Genomic DNA, 13,678 nt, shown 5'->3' with positions numbered 1-13,678 from the left:
CTGGCAGTCATAAAAGAGAATTTTATCTATAAATCCTTTCACCTGTGAGGCTGCGGTATAGTGTTTCATTGCCAGAATACTCTCTCAGAAAGCAGAGCCGCAGAAAACAATAGGACCTATTTGACTAATCTTTGCAACACTGTGAACCATTCTGTTCTTGAGCTATGGGGTTATATCACGAATGAGTCTGATGAGTATATTCTGGCTTGTCAAGTCCCTATGGGTATACGAAACATGTCACATACGAAATACCAATTTCAGTAACAGAACTGGATTGTGGTCAGCTTTAGAATCAGGAGAGGATCATAACAATGTGTGTGTAGCTGTGGGTGAGGGAAATTGGAGTCATATCTGCATGGTACTGGCTCTGCCTGTAGTCCTGTGGCTTGTCTGTGATTTTACTGATGTCAGTACAAATTAGAACCAAATCCCCTAAAGCAAAAAGAGTTATCCTTGTGGGGAGTTATCTGAGTGACAAATCAAGCATTCTTTCTTCACACAGAGCCATAAATCCACCTTGAAAACTAGTATTTAAAATAAAGAAGTTATCTACAAGCAATAGAATTAACAAAGCCTAGTTTCCTTTTGATTCATGTTCTTTTTTCCCCCAAGTCCCTGCTTGGCAATAACCCCACCTCTCCCTGTGTACTCCACAAAGATGCCTCCCAGCACAAGATACAAGCAATTGATTCTCAAAAACATCACATCAGCAAGTACTACAATAAAACAACAGGCAGGCATCATCATAAGTCAAAACTTGTCTAGGAAACAGGAAGGAGAATGGCCTTGCCAACTTTCAGCGTGTAAAAGCTCAGGGCAGGTATGAGCCCACGTTCCCTGCTCAGTTCTGGCGTTGTTTCAGGTGTGCAATGCAGGTGACCTGTGAAGAAGGAGTAGATGAGGGGGCAATGGCCTTATCAGTCACGTCACTGCTCTTTACATTAGTTATGACCAGAGAAGCCTCAGACAAATGTCAGAAATACGTAATGAAATTTGGTGATTGAGCAACAGGACATTAATTAAAATAAATTGTTGTTACTAGTAAAACAGTGCACATCTAAAAGAAAATGTAAACTACACTGACACCTCAGATTCACACTTAAAAATAACAATTCAACAAGTGTACCAAGGCGTCACTGTAGACTGTGATAAAAATGACAAGATTTTGGAGCACAAGGATGGGATAATTATTAATTCAAATATAGCTAGATAGGGATGTTCCGGGCTTGTCCAAAATTCTGTCAGTTAAACCAACATCATTGTCTCAAAGGCATGTTGCAGCCTTAGAAGGGTTTCAGAAAATAGCTATGGGAAAAATCAAGGATATGGAAAAACTATCATGCGGATGAAAATGTTGCCATGGTTTACCATAGAAAGGAGGAGGAGAAGTATGGAAGTTATAAAAAGTAATGACTACAGGGAAGATACAAAGAAGGCAAATGAGGAACATTTCTTCCCTGTCTCATAACAAAAGAACAAGATAATATTCAATTAAATTAAAATGTATAGATTCATACTCCAAGTGACTAGTTCACGAAACATCCCATGAATGCTTATTACTGACATTTTTTTTACATTAAGAATTTAACAATCAAAAAGAGACTGGTGATTTAGAGAGGATGTAATAACTCCATTTAAACTCTACTGTTATCTGTTAAGGCTTAAATCAGGTTCCAGTTAGAAGAGATCAAGGTAAGACCTGATGTAAGTTGCAGATTTGGCTTTAGCATTTTTGCATCTTTGTGTGAAGGAAGGAACTGTTAAAGTCTCCCGCTTGGTTCAACAATATATTTATTAGGCACAGGATCAATAAAACACATCAACTTCTGTCGTGGGTCCCCTACTCTTTACTATGGCAATGCTTGATTTCAGTAGGATCACTACCTGATCAATAAGCCTGAAATAATGACCTAACTGAAAATGCCACATTAGTTAAGGAGAAAAGATTTATCCTAACTAACCTTGTGCTATTAGAAGATAATTGCACTTCTCTTCTAATCTGATATTTTTTTAACAGGCTAGTTCAATTTTATGTACAAATTGGAAGCAAGGCTACTGGCAACTCCTGCAACAGACCAAGAGCCAGAAATGAAGGTAAAACCTCTTTTCCTTATAATAAGCTTTTTGTACTTGGGGTCTTCTATAGTGCTTTTACCTTTTACTGTCTCTACAAAATGAGAAAGTCTGTTTCATTTTTAACATTATTCAGTCAGCTCTTCACTCTTCGTAAATGGTACATAAGTTAATTTTCAATTAAAAAGAAGTCTATTTACTTTTATCCCATATTTTTTTTATATTTATTTTTACCAAACCTAATGGTGCTCTATTAGTAACCGTAATTTCTTTCGAGCTGTGATGGTTTAAGACAAGATTGGCAAGAAGAGGTATAGTTGCTTCTAATAAACTACTTGAAAATGTTGGAAAACAGGTAGATATACAAGTACACAGGACTTTCTTCAGGTCTGAAACACAAGGAATAAACTTCAAGTTCAGGATAAATTTGTCAACTTCCATATCTCACCTGAAGAAGAGTTGTGTGCCTGAAAATTTATTCAGTTTTCATCTCCATCAGTGGGTCTGATAAAAGATTGCCTTTCAACCCATTCTCATGCATAATTTCCCTGAAACACAAAATTATAAAGCTGCAGAAGGAAATATGTTTAGTGTGAAGAAGTTCATCTCTCCCAGCTGCATCCTCCCTTATTTTACCTACATGCTTAGAATTATTGTGATGGAGATGGGACTGATATTTGGATTTGGGAAGGATCAGCAGAGTTTTGGGAGCAGATTCCCTATGTAAGGTGGTCTAGTTGCATGAAGACAGAAGTCACTAATCACTGAGAAATTCTGTCACTGAGAAAAACTTGTTTTTCTCTCATTATAAACCATTTAACATCAATGGACTGTTTCCTGGTCTACGGCATTTGTATTGACACCAATTCAGAACTGTCATCTTTCAGCATAGATTACAGTAAGGGTTTGATTCTCCTCTCATTTGCACTGCTGTAAGACACAAGAAAATCTGTTATCTTTGAAAGTACTCCAGTATAAAAGAGTTTTAAGAGGAGAAATATACATAGGAAGTGCTTCTTTCTTGCATTATCCCCTGTGATGAGCTCATTAGTGATTTCAAAATTCTGCTATGTGCTACTATTTACCATAATGTGTGTAAGATCCAAAGACTATCTTAAATTATCTAAATATTAAGATAATTCACTTTTAAAGATGCTGCGAGCTTGCATAGGTAGCATAAACATTTTGAACTACCCCTTATGGGAAGCCCAGCTATCAGAATTACAACTTAGTGTCCCACACAAACTCTAGGAATACTCCACATGAAATAAATACTGACTGTATTAAGAAAGGCACGTTACACCCTCAATAAGTAAAAGATTTGATCCTTTGAGTTTGGCGAAGACAAGCAACACAACATGTAGCAGATGGTGAGCCCATGCCACGTTTGCAACAGGTCTTGAGCACAAAATGCTCCTGGACCAGGAAATGCCAAATGGATAGGGGAGACACACTCAGGTCGATGGTGTACACTGGACGAGGGCTGGCAATTCCTGAGCACAGGCTGAAGAGCTGCCCCCCTCTTCTCTGCACAGTCAGACTAACTGCCTTGCTTAATTTTAACTACAGGTCTCGTGGTTCAATTCACAAATGATAACGGGATCACCTGGCATTTACTGCGAGAGCTGGACTTCATGTCGTACCTGGAACCTCAGGTTGTTTCGATAGACTTACCTCGGGAGGCCAAAACCCCTGCCACAGCTTTCAGGTGGTGGCAGCCACAACATGGTATGCAATGCCATCCTAAGAATTCATTAAATGTTTTTATCCAACCCAAGCATGAGTGCTTCTCCCTATGGGCGTGTGCTGCAGAAACCTCAGGTTACTAAAAACACATTGTGGTGAACAGTTTGGATGCTGTAAGTGCATGTTTAGGCTTTCCTTAGTCATGCTACAGACATAATTTTCTTCTATAACACCCAAGCACAATACGGTGTTTAAGATTAAAATTGTTTAAAAGCCAAGTTTAAACCAAAGATGCTGAGAGGAGAGGAGGCGAAAAGTTTACACAGAAAAGCTTGAATAAGATGAGAGGACTTACCTGAGTAAAGAGTGAGCTGGGATGTAAAATGGCTAACACATCTCATTTTTCATCTGATTTGGAAGGGGAGGCATAACTTGGTCTTGAACCTGCCTACATAGTAGCTCCCATCTCATAGAATCATAGATATATATTATAGAACTCCCTATATTAGCATCTTTGCATACCCAGAGCCCCATGCCTCTGCCTTCTGCTCCACCTCCAAAGCCCACTCAGATATTTCCCGCATCCTCAGATGAAAGTAAAGCCCTGATGCTGACTGATAGCTACAGCCACCGTGACAGCTCCTGCCTTGCACTGTGGCACATTACTACTAGTAAAAGTGTCCTTATTGAGTGTTTCACCTTTGCGCAAGTCAGGAGCTCCTGGCTCCCTGAAGGAAATAGAAGGTGATGCTCAGACATATAGAAAAGTACATTTTAACAGCAGCTCCCTGGGGAGAAAAGAACATAGCTTACAGTCAGGTAATTACGGTATGCAGCTTCTTGGATATCATTTATCATTTTGATGGCTGTTTTTATTCATACATTTTTATACAATATACATGCTGGAGTTAACTGTCCTCACTAGGGAAGAGAGTAGACAAGACAAGAGGATGTGATTTAGCTACAAAGCCAGTTCATTCGAGAAAAATGCTGAACAGGAATTGGTGGACCACAGACCATCATTATGCCATAGCAGTTTGCACTGTTTGGTGGTGAGATGTCAGACCTGTTGCTCTCTACCTATGTCCTGCTGGTTGCTGCTTGCCTCTGGAGGCATCTGGGTGACATCTGTCTCTGCTGAGAGTGGTCTCTGTAAGGCTACCTGACAGCAGTCCTCTGGATCTCAGTGAGAGAGAGAATTTGTGACGGGAGGCTGAAATACAGCCTTCCATACCAGTGCCCACAGGTGACAACCACTCCTCGTTACAGACGATAGCTCCTTCATAGATTATCCTTTGTCTGACATAACTCAGCGCAGAGTGGCTCTATCAGCCATGACCCATGTTCCTCTTGTTGGCAAGACATAAGTCCTGGCACATCGTCGTGAGCTCACAATTTATCAAGTCTTTCTTCTTCTATAAGGGTACGAAAGTGATTGTACAGTAAGACAATATTTTTAGCATGCCAGTAGAAAGCTATCCTCTTCCAATCAAAAGGTAATTTGGGAGTTAGTCAGAGGCCTTTCTGATTTAGCTGTGGGGAATAACAGGAAAGTTGTGACTGATAAATGGAAATCCCCAACCTAAGGGCTCAGGAAATGTCTCATTCAAACGCAGGGAGAGTGCACAATGATGAAGGCATTGAAGCTGAAAAAGAAACATAATTTAGAGTCCAGGTTCATCCTTGAGCAATGTGTTAGCCATGTTTAACAGCGGTCTGTCTGTGACTGAGCACAACTCACTACATGAATGCAGGATGCAGTTATGAAAAAATAACTAACAGGGACTCCACTAACTCACCCATTCTGCTTTTTATAGGGAAGCATTCGGCTCAGTGGGCTTTGGATGATGTGCTTATAGGGATGAATGACAGCTCTCAAACTGGCTTCCAGGATAAATTTGATGGAACTGTGGATTTACAAGCAAGCTGGTACAGAATACAAGGGGGACAAGTAGACATTGAGTGCCTATCTATGGATACAGCTCTGATGTTCAGTGAAAACATCGGTATGTGTCACTAAGCACTACTACATTTGTATGCACCTATTTTATAAATTCTGTGTGGGTCAAGTTTTTACAATATGGAAGGTATTCAGAGATTCAAGTATATAGTAATCTGCAGGGAAGAGACGCTGAAAAGAAGGAGTTGAAAATGCAGATAACAAATCTGAATGACAGTACCAAAAGCATATGCATAAGGCATTCAATTTCATTTTTGTTGTTTCTCTCTTTTATTAGGAAAACCTCGCTTTGCGGAGACTTGGGACTTTCATGTATCAGCCTCTACTTTCCTGCAGTTTGAGCTAAGCATGGGTTGCAGCAAGCCATACAGCAATTCTCATAGCATTCACCTGCAGTATTCTTTAAACAATGGAAGAGACTGGCACTTGGTGACAGAGGAGTGTGTGCCTCCAACCATTGGCTGTCAGCACTACACCGAGAGCTCCATGTACACTTCAGAAAGATTCCAAAATTGGAAGAGAATTACGGTCTACCTTCCACCTGCAACATAGTGAGCATTGTTCTAGCTGTTTAGCATGATATAGATTTTGCTGATCTAATTTGAGCAAACATCCCCCAGCTTGGGAATTTTCTGCATGTCTTTTAAATTATTAAATGTGTGTTGTCATACCATCAGAATTTTAAATTTCACTTCAAAATATTTCATCAGATATAATATGAACTGCAGGAATTTAAGTAAGTAACAAATTTGGATCAGTGAATTCTTAAGTCTTGCCCGCAATCTATGGCATCAAAGAACAGGAATTCTAAACTAAGTTTTTCTAACATTTACCCAGTAAGAAACAAGAATGAATGCACTGACCCATCCTCTCATATAAGGGTATTTTCTGTTATTTCACATCAGTAATAATGTTATTTGTCATCCAAGATTTAGGCACATCAATCACAGCACTCTGCAAGTCAAAATGCATGTTACTGGATGTGCCACCTCCACCTTTTTGACCAGGAGGAGAGATCTGCCTGTCTCATAGTGATATCACATTGTTGTAAATGAATGTGGCAGATAAGCTGACATCCATCTCTCCGAATAAAACCATGCACTAGTTCAGAAATAACAGATTACAATAATCTTACTTACCATTACTCTGAATAGTTCCATAATTCTTAAAAGCACCCTACACATTATCTCTGTAAATTCCACCACCTTGAAAATATGCTAGTAAAAATGGACACAGTAAATGAACAGGGACTATGATTCACATCTTGGTTTCTAATCTCATAGTACACTCCACAGAACCATACATCTTCGTCCAAGAAGATTCTTCCATAATTTTCTTCACAAGTATGAAGATAGCTTGACACAGTCAAAGTCAGAGGGTATTTCCTAGTGTGTTGGTCTAGGATGAGCTCCACAGAACATTTCCTGCTTGAACAACTACAATATTATTTAATCCATACCATCTTGAGAGATTTTTTTCCAAAGTATTTTCCCCATCTGAGCATAGTAAGGCAGTCAGCATTTACCGCAGCAGGTGTGCAGGTGCATGTTTGTACATATATTCATACATTATTATACAAATATACATGAGTGCATGTAATCTTTATTTTTCTTTACATAACACTACGTATAAATAAACATTCACTACTTATTACTTTTCTGAAGCAGTTATATTGTTTCAACTCTACTAGCAACTTATAGAGCTGTTGGATGCTAATAAAGCTGGTAGTTTCTGCTCAACCACTTTGCTAACCAGGAAGAGTCACAACACTGGTTCACTTCAGACATCTTCGTTTAGATCTGCTGGAATTTTGCCTGAAAACTCATCTGAGAAATTGAAACTGCCAGTTTCCAATGGAGTATAAGACTTTTCCAAATACAAAGTGTTGTGCTTATTAAAATGTTTTTGTTCTCCTGAAGTCCATAGGACTTTCTTTATTATGTAACACTTTGTGGAGGAAACATTTTGAAGCCTGAAATGCATTCACTTTATTTTTTCTAGCTCTCCCAGAACACGATTCAGATGGATTCAATACAACTATGCTTCTGGTGTTGATTCTTGGGCTATTGATAATGTGATCTTGGCTACAGGATGCCCTTGGATGTGCTCAGGCCACGGCATCTGTGATGCAGATCATTGTGTGTAAGTACCAACTTGCTTTCCATACTTTATAGAAAAGATGTTGTGTTTTATCTAGGCCAGATGGATAATACCTTTTCCTCTGAATTTGTTGCTAGGTGTGACAGAGGCTTTGGTGGTCCATACTGTGTCCCTGTCATTCCTCTGCCATCTGTCCTGAAGGATGATTTCAATGGTAACTTGCATCCAGACCTTTGGCCTGAGGTCTATGGTGCTGAGAGGGGAAACCTGAATGGTGACACCATCAAGTCTGGAACAGCTCTCATTTTTAAAGGGGTCAGAGATTCATTACATTGAAAAAAATGAATAAAAATAGTAGAGTTAGGAAGAGAAAGTGATTTTTTGTTGTTTCCTCCGTAAGTTTATTTCAAAGTCTTTAGGTTAGAATTTGACATTTTCATTTTTCTCGTGTTTTTCTGCCCTAAACATGCACCATGTTTGTTACAGTTGTTTTTATGAACAAATGTGGTTTTTTTGTTATTGTTTTTGGTTATAAATTCCTCCTTAATTTCCAAAGGAAAAAAATGAAACTCTGCAGTTGTGATTCTTGAGGCCAAGTGAGTGATTTGGAAATGCAGTACTCATTGCAATCTGTGATGTCTGTCTTGAAATCCTCTGACTGATTTTTGAATATTTTGAATGATACTAATCACTGTAGTCTAGGAATTCAAAGTTTGTGTAGTTAGAATGTGGTTTACTTATGTGTATCTTTTAAAAGTTTTTTAGCTCATTAAGGAGGGTTTTTTTGTTTGTTTTTAACTAAAGGTCTAAAAAGGTCAGGAAATGTCATGTTTTCTGAACTTCTCAGTTCTTCAACAGAACAGATAAACATTTCTCCCCATAAAAGACTTTTGTTCAGATAAGAACAAAAATTTTAAGCTTACACGAGTCTTTTCATTTGACATGGTGAATTTAGGTGCCCTTGAAAAGCAGAGTTTAATAACTTCACATGTACAAATTAATTCTTTATAAATATGTTTTTTCAAAACCTAGACTCCAGTTCAACCTCTTTAAATAATCTAAATCATAAATCAGAGGTTGTGAATTGTCTAAAACTTGGCTTGGTTGTTCCTGCAGGTTGTTCCTTGGGGAAAGGGGTCTGAGAAAGAGAAAAGCTCTGTGAGGTGGAGTTTGCTAGATCCTCTGCAGAACAGGGATCAGGTCTGTCTCCAGGATCCACTAAACATTGAGCTCATCTGTAGAGATGGACAGGATCTTACAGGTCACTATGACTTTTCCCACCCACTCCTTTTCCTTACTACAGGAAAAGGAACAATCCCTTCCTGAGTCAAGAGGTTACCACAGAAGAGGATATTTGTACAAAAAATAATTTCTGGAGGCACAGAAAAGAGCTCCTTGAGAGGAGACTTCCTCCTTGAAAATTAGGGTGCTCAGCTGCTATATGGTTTGCTGAAAGAATGGGTATATGAATTTGGACTGAATGTCTGAGTAAGTCAACTACAGTGCTTGCAGATCAGATGACATCCTGGTGATTCAGGGCATGAGCTGAATGAGCTGAACCTATGTCTGTACCTGATCATGGAGCTGTGCCTCTAGAGGTTGCAAAGACCTATATCTAGCACCTTCCATTACTGTGGATCACTTTGTCAAGGCTATCACTATTCTAATTTTCAGCCTGGGAGAAAAGAAGGGACAGAGCTACCTCTCTTGCTGCCAGAGCAGTCAGTGGCAGACAACATCCAGACAATAGTAAGTTGCAGAGAACCTTCAATAATGGGAACTGTGATTCACATTATATATTCTGTATTTGCAGGAAGGACTGAGAATGCTGGTTTCAAGAGATCTAGATTGCACTAATACTGTGTACATCCAGTTTTCATTTAAGTTTATAGCCAAAGGTAAGATCACTGTTGATTTCCTATCACTTCTCTAGCGTTATCCCTATAAATTAGTACCACAGAAAAATAGTATAGATTTACATTTCCAACTACAGTTTACATCATCACCAGTTTATGGTAGATAATATAGGAACTTGTTTGAGCTTTCACATCATCGCTACCTTGCTACCAGACTAGGCGGCCATCTGTGCAATTCCTCAGAAAAAAAGTAAACTGTGGTGGTGTCAAAAACAGCATAGCTAGCACTGTCTTTGAACAGAAGAAAAGCAATATAGCTCAAGATTTTTAGATTTTGCACTATAGCGGAAAAAAAAAATAAAGAATTCAACTTTTTTTTTTTAAAGTCATAAAATGGTACCTATAGTAGATTACTTAAGGGACTGGTAAGGAACTACAGAGTTTTTCATTTTCAAGTTTCAGTCCACTGAATTCTTACCATTTCACTTCCTAGCAGGTACGATAGAGAAAACTAAAACACCATAATTCTATTTAATTGTGTATGAAAGATAGTCAGACTCTGCAAGCTAAGCTCACAAGTTGGTGTATTAAGCCTGAAACAGTTTCTCTAGTGTGTGTACAATCAATCCAATGACTCAGTCTTACCATGTTCCAACCACCTGCCCTTTTTGGCCTTGCAAAATAATTTTATCCCACTCAGGAGTATCCCAGTGAAGAGCCACTAAGCTGGTTGAGCATTCATGTTACTCCCATGCAGTTTCAGGAAGTTTTTCACAGCTTTACTTGTGGAACTGGTGCTTCAAGGTTGAAATTTCAACATGCAATTGCCATCTCCCTTTGGTGGAAGGTGGAAGGACTTGGGATGGACCTTAATTTACTTGCCGCTTAGACACAGAACAGAGTGAAAATAGTTTTGAACCACTTCTTTCTTCTCAAACAAAAATCTCAGCTAAATCTTTTAATAAGCATTTTATCGTGTATCCTTGGCTGTTCATTACTATTGTTAAAGACTTCTATGCAAAAGAGAGGAAAAAAATATTAGCCAAAAAAACATAACATGCCCCAAAACAATAACATACCCAATACTTCATGTTTAAAAGCAAAATCTATGTGAAGACTTATTTTACCAAATTATGTCTTGAAAATATTCTTAAATATGATCCTTGTCAAAATATTAAAAAATAAGATGACTAAAATTATTGTTCCAAAAGGCAGGAATAGCTGAAGGCACAAGGCTGGATTTTACTACTTGACCCACAAAAGGTAAAGTAGTGAAAGCTGTGTCTGCCTATGAGCGTTACAGATAGTGATAATATCTGGTACCTAGGAACAACAAGCAAATAACTACTGAATTGCCAAAAAATATCTGTGGAAGAAGGAGCTGATTTGTTCTGATATATATATATATATGTATGTATCAGTGTTATATATACATATATATATATATATAAAACACTGATACAGCTTCTTATCTAAGTAAATGAAGTCTGCCTGTACTTATAACAAACATCAATGCAAATTTAGTCCCTAATTCATTAGCATATTCCAGACAGACAAGCACAGGAAAGCACAGGGATTTGTATGTGTTTAATACACATAAAACTTCTCAACAGCTTTAATTGTTATAAAAGCTAGTTCATGTTCTGTAATAGATGTCTGAGTAAGCTAACTATATTTACACCTGAAGAAATGTTTTTGCACTAGTGTTTTTTAAAGCCAGTTTATAATGAACATGTCCTCTTTGCTCCAGGTACCCCTGAGAGGTCTCATTCTATTCTGCTGCAGTATTCTGTCAACGGTGGCATCACTTGGCACCTGATAGATGAGTTTTACTTCACACAGACTACAGATGTCCTCTTTATCAATGTTCCTCTGCCCTACACAGCCCAAAGCAATGCCACACGTTTCAGACTCTGGCAACCTTACAACAATGGTAAGAAATAGACACCCATGGGCCTCCAGATCCATAATTACAAAGCTTAGCATCTGTCAGAGGCTGGATTTTTGGACTCAACAAGAATACAGACTCTTAAATCCTGTTTTCTTATGTTTTAAGACCTTCCATTAAAACTATCAGAAGGTTATATTTAAAGTTCTTATGAAGTTTCTGTATGTTTTAAAGTGGAAGTACCTTAACCTAATACCTTTGATAGTGTGCAGAATACTATCTGCTTTGACCCTGGATGGTTTGGGAGATCAAGCAACACCAATAAAGTTCACAAAGGTTCTTCTCATTATTTTTAATAGACCTGATTGTCCTTTACACTGAGGCACCATTACAATACTCAAATTATACAAAAGTGTCCCATGTGTAGATGGGAATTAGGCCTACCTTGCTTGGAATTAACTAGGCATTAAAAAAACATTTAGAAAGAGAATGTACTGAGCAGTTAATCTTTGGATTAAATTGTAAAGGACTGTAGAAAACCACAAGAGGAACACAGCTTATTCCTCCTGATTAGAGGACATGTGCCAGCTGAAGAAAACTGTCTTCTGTTCTCAGTTACTCTACACACATCTCTTAGCAGGAGTTGGCATTAAGGACTCTTAACAAATTCCAGTGATCATTTAGACCTAGTGATACAGCAATTATTTATGCCACTCAGGCAAATACCTAGCATAGCTCTAACAAAAAAGCAAATTCAAATCCAGACCTAAGAATCCAGTTCCAGTTCATGTTTCTGATGGGTCTTGTCTAAAACATTTAACTAAACTTTTCTTGTAGAAATCATCTTTAAATACAAATTTCATATAAAAGAAGCCCTTTAACTTTCTCTGATCAACAGAAAGGCTTTTAGATAGATGAAGAAAAAGTTCAATTACACAAAAGATCTGGCAATCTAATCCTTTCTCTCCAGTTTGCAAATACTAATTTTGCAACACATTTGAATTCATAATCCATTTGAAAGAAGGTCACTCAGAGTTTCCGTTTCTTTCAAAGAGCTCTTGGCTGGCAAATACAGGCTGCTGAGTGCAAGGAAAAAGTTGTAGAATTAAATCATCCTTTTAGGCAGCTGCTTATTTAGCTGATTCTTAACTAAAGATGACACTGACGATATAGTTTCAAAGTAAATGTGATTTAAGTGGAAGATACTTGCTTAGCATAGGTTTTTCACTTTTCAGTTTGCTGTGACTTCTGTACATTTTACAGAAATAAAAGTTAATTCTGTAGAGTAGTATGGGGACTATGGAAAGACTGCCTATGAAGCCTTTAGCACCCTTTTTTCAGTGTAATCCATAAATATCAGCCACTAGTCTGCTTTTTAATGATAGTTTTATTAGGTGTTAATAGGAATGTTCCCCTTTTCTTTGTAGGCAAAAAAGAAGAAATCTGGATCATAGATGACTTCATTATTGATGGAAATAACCTTAAAAATCCCGTGATTCTTTTGGATACCTTTGACTTTGGTCCCAAAGAGGACAACTGGTTTTTCTATCCTGGTGGAAACATTGGGCTTTATTGCCCATATTCATCTAAGGGAGCTCCGTAAGCATCACTCAGCAATAAATTAGAAAAAAGTGACTGTGGAATAAACTGATTCTAAAATACCTTTTTTTTTTTTTTCACAGTGAGGAAGATTCAGCTATGGTATTTGTTTCAAATGAAATAGGAGAACACTCCATTACAACAAGGGATCTAAGTGTGAATGAAAACACCGTAATCCAATTTGAGGTACTTATCCTCAGAAAATTACTTGGCATTTTGCTCAGGGCATTCTGTTCTCTCAGGTTCTGCTCTTCAGTGTGTTTGCCCAGCACTTTGTGACTGCCAGGCAGAGAAGTCTCTTTAATTTCCCCTGTAATTATTTTGATATTACTTTCCCTCTTGTGGGTGTATCCTGAAGCTTTTATCACGCAGATAAGGAGAATTCTGCCTCACAGTCTCCTATTTTCTTGCCTAAATTACCACTTTGTCCATTCATATATACTTGCACTAATAACATGTCCTACAAGTTGGAGAGTCCCTACTGGCAGGCAAGACAATGAACACCACAATGTAATG

At 38.1% G+C, this 13,678-nt stretch overlaps 1 protein-coding gene across 2 annotated transcripts in view; it reads left to right on the top strand.

Moving 5' to 3' along the window:
* The window catches only part of RELN (reelin), a 293,768-nt gene that overhangs the window by 234,291 nt on the left and 45,799 nt on the right, over nt 1–13,678 (top strand). For both annotated transcript variants that reach the window (XM_083821372.1, XM_083821373.1), the window contains exons 31-40: nt 2,018–2,094; nt 3,643–3,801; nt 5,577–5,765; nt 5,997–6,270; nt 7,721–7,861; nt 7,957–8,134; nt 9,633–9,717; nt 11,426–11,608; nt 12,991–13,162; nt 13,246–13,348. In XM_083821372.1, the coding sequence (XP_083677498.1) occupies nt 2,018–2,094; nt 3,643–3,801; nt 5,577–5,765; nt 5,997–6,270; nt 7,721–7,861; nt 7,957–8,134; nt 9,633–9,717; nt 11,426–11,608; nt 12,991–13,162; nt 13,246–13,348 (1,561 nt within the window). The remainder of the gene's footprint in view (nt 1–2,017; nt 2,095–3,642; nt 3,802–5,576; nt 5,766–5,996; nt 6,271–7,720; nt 7,862–7,956; nt 8,135–9,632; nt 9,718–11,425; nt 11,609–12,990; nt 13,163–13,245; nt 13,349–13,678) is intronic.

Source organism: Anser anser, assembly GCF_964211835.1.
Source record: "Anser anser genome assembly, chromosome: 1".
NCBI lineage: Eukaryota > Metazoa > Chordata > Aves > Anseriformes > Anatidae > Anser > Anser anser.
The sequence above is the reverse complement of the archived record's forward strand: the minus strand, read 5'-3'. Positions and strand labels throughout refer to the sequence as shown.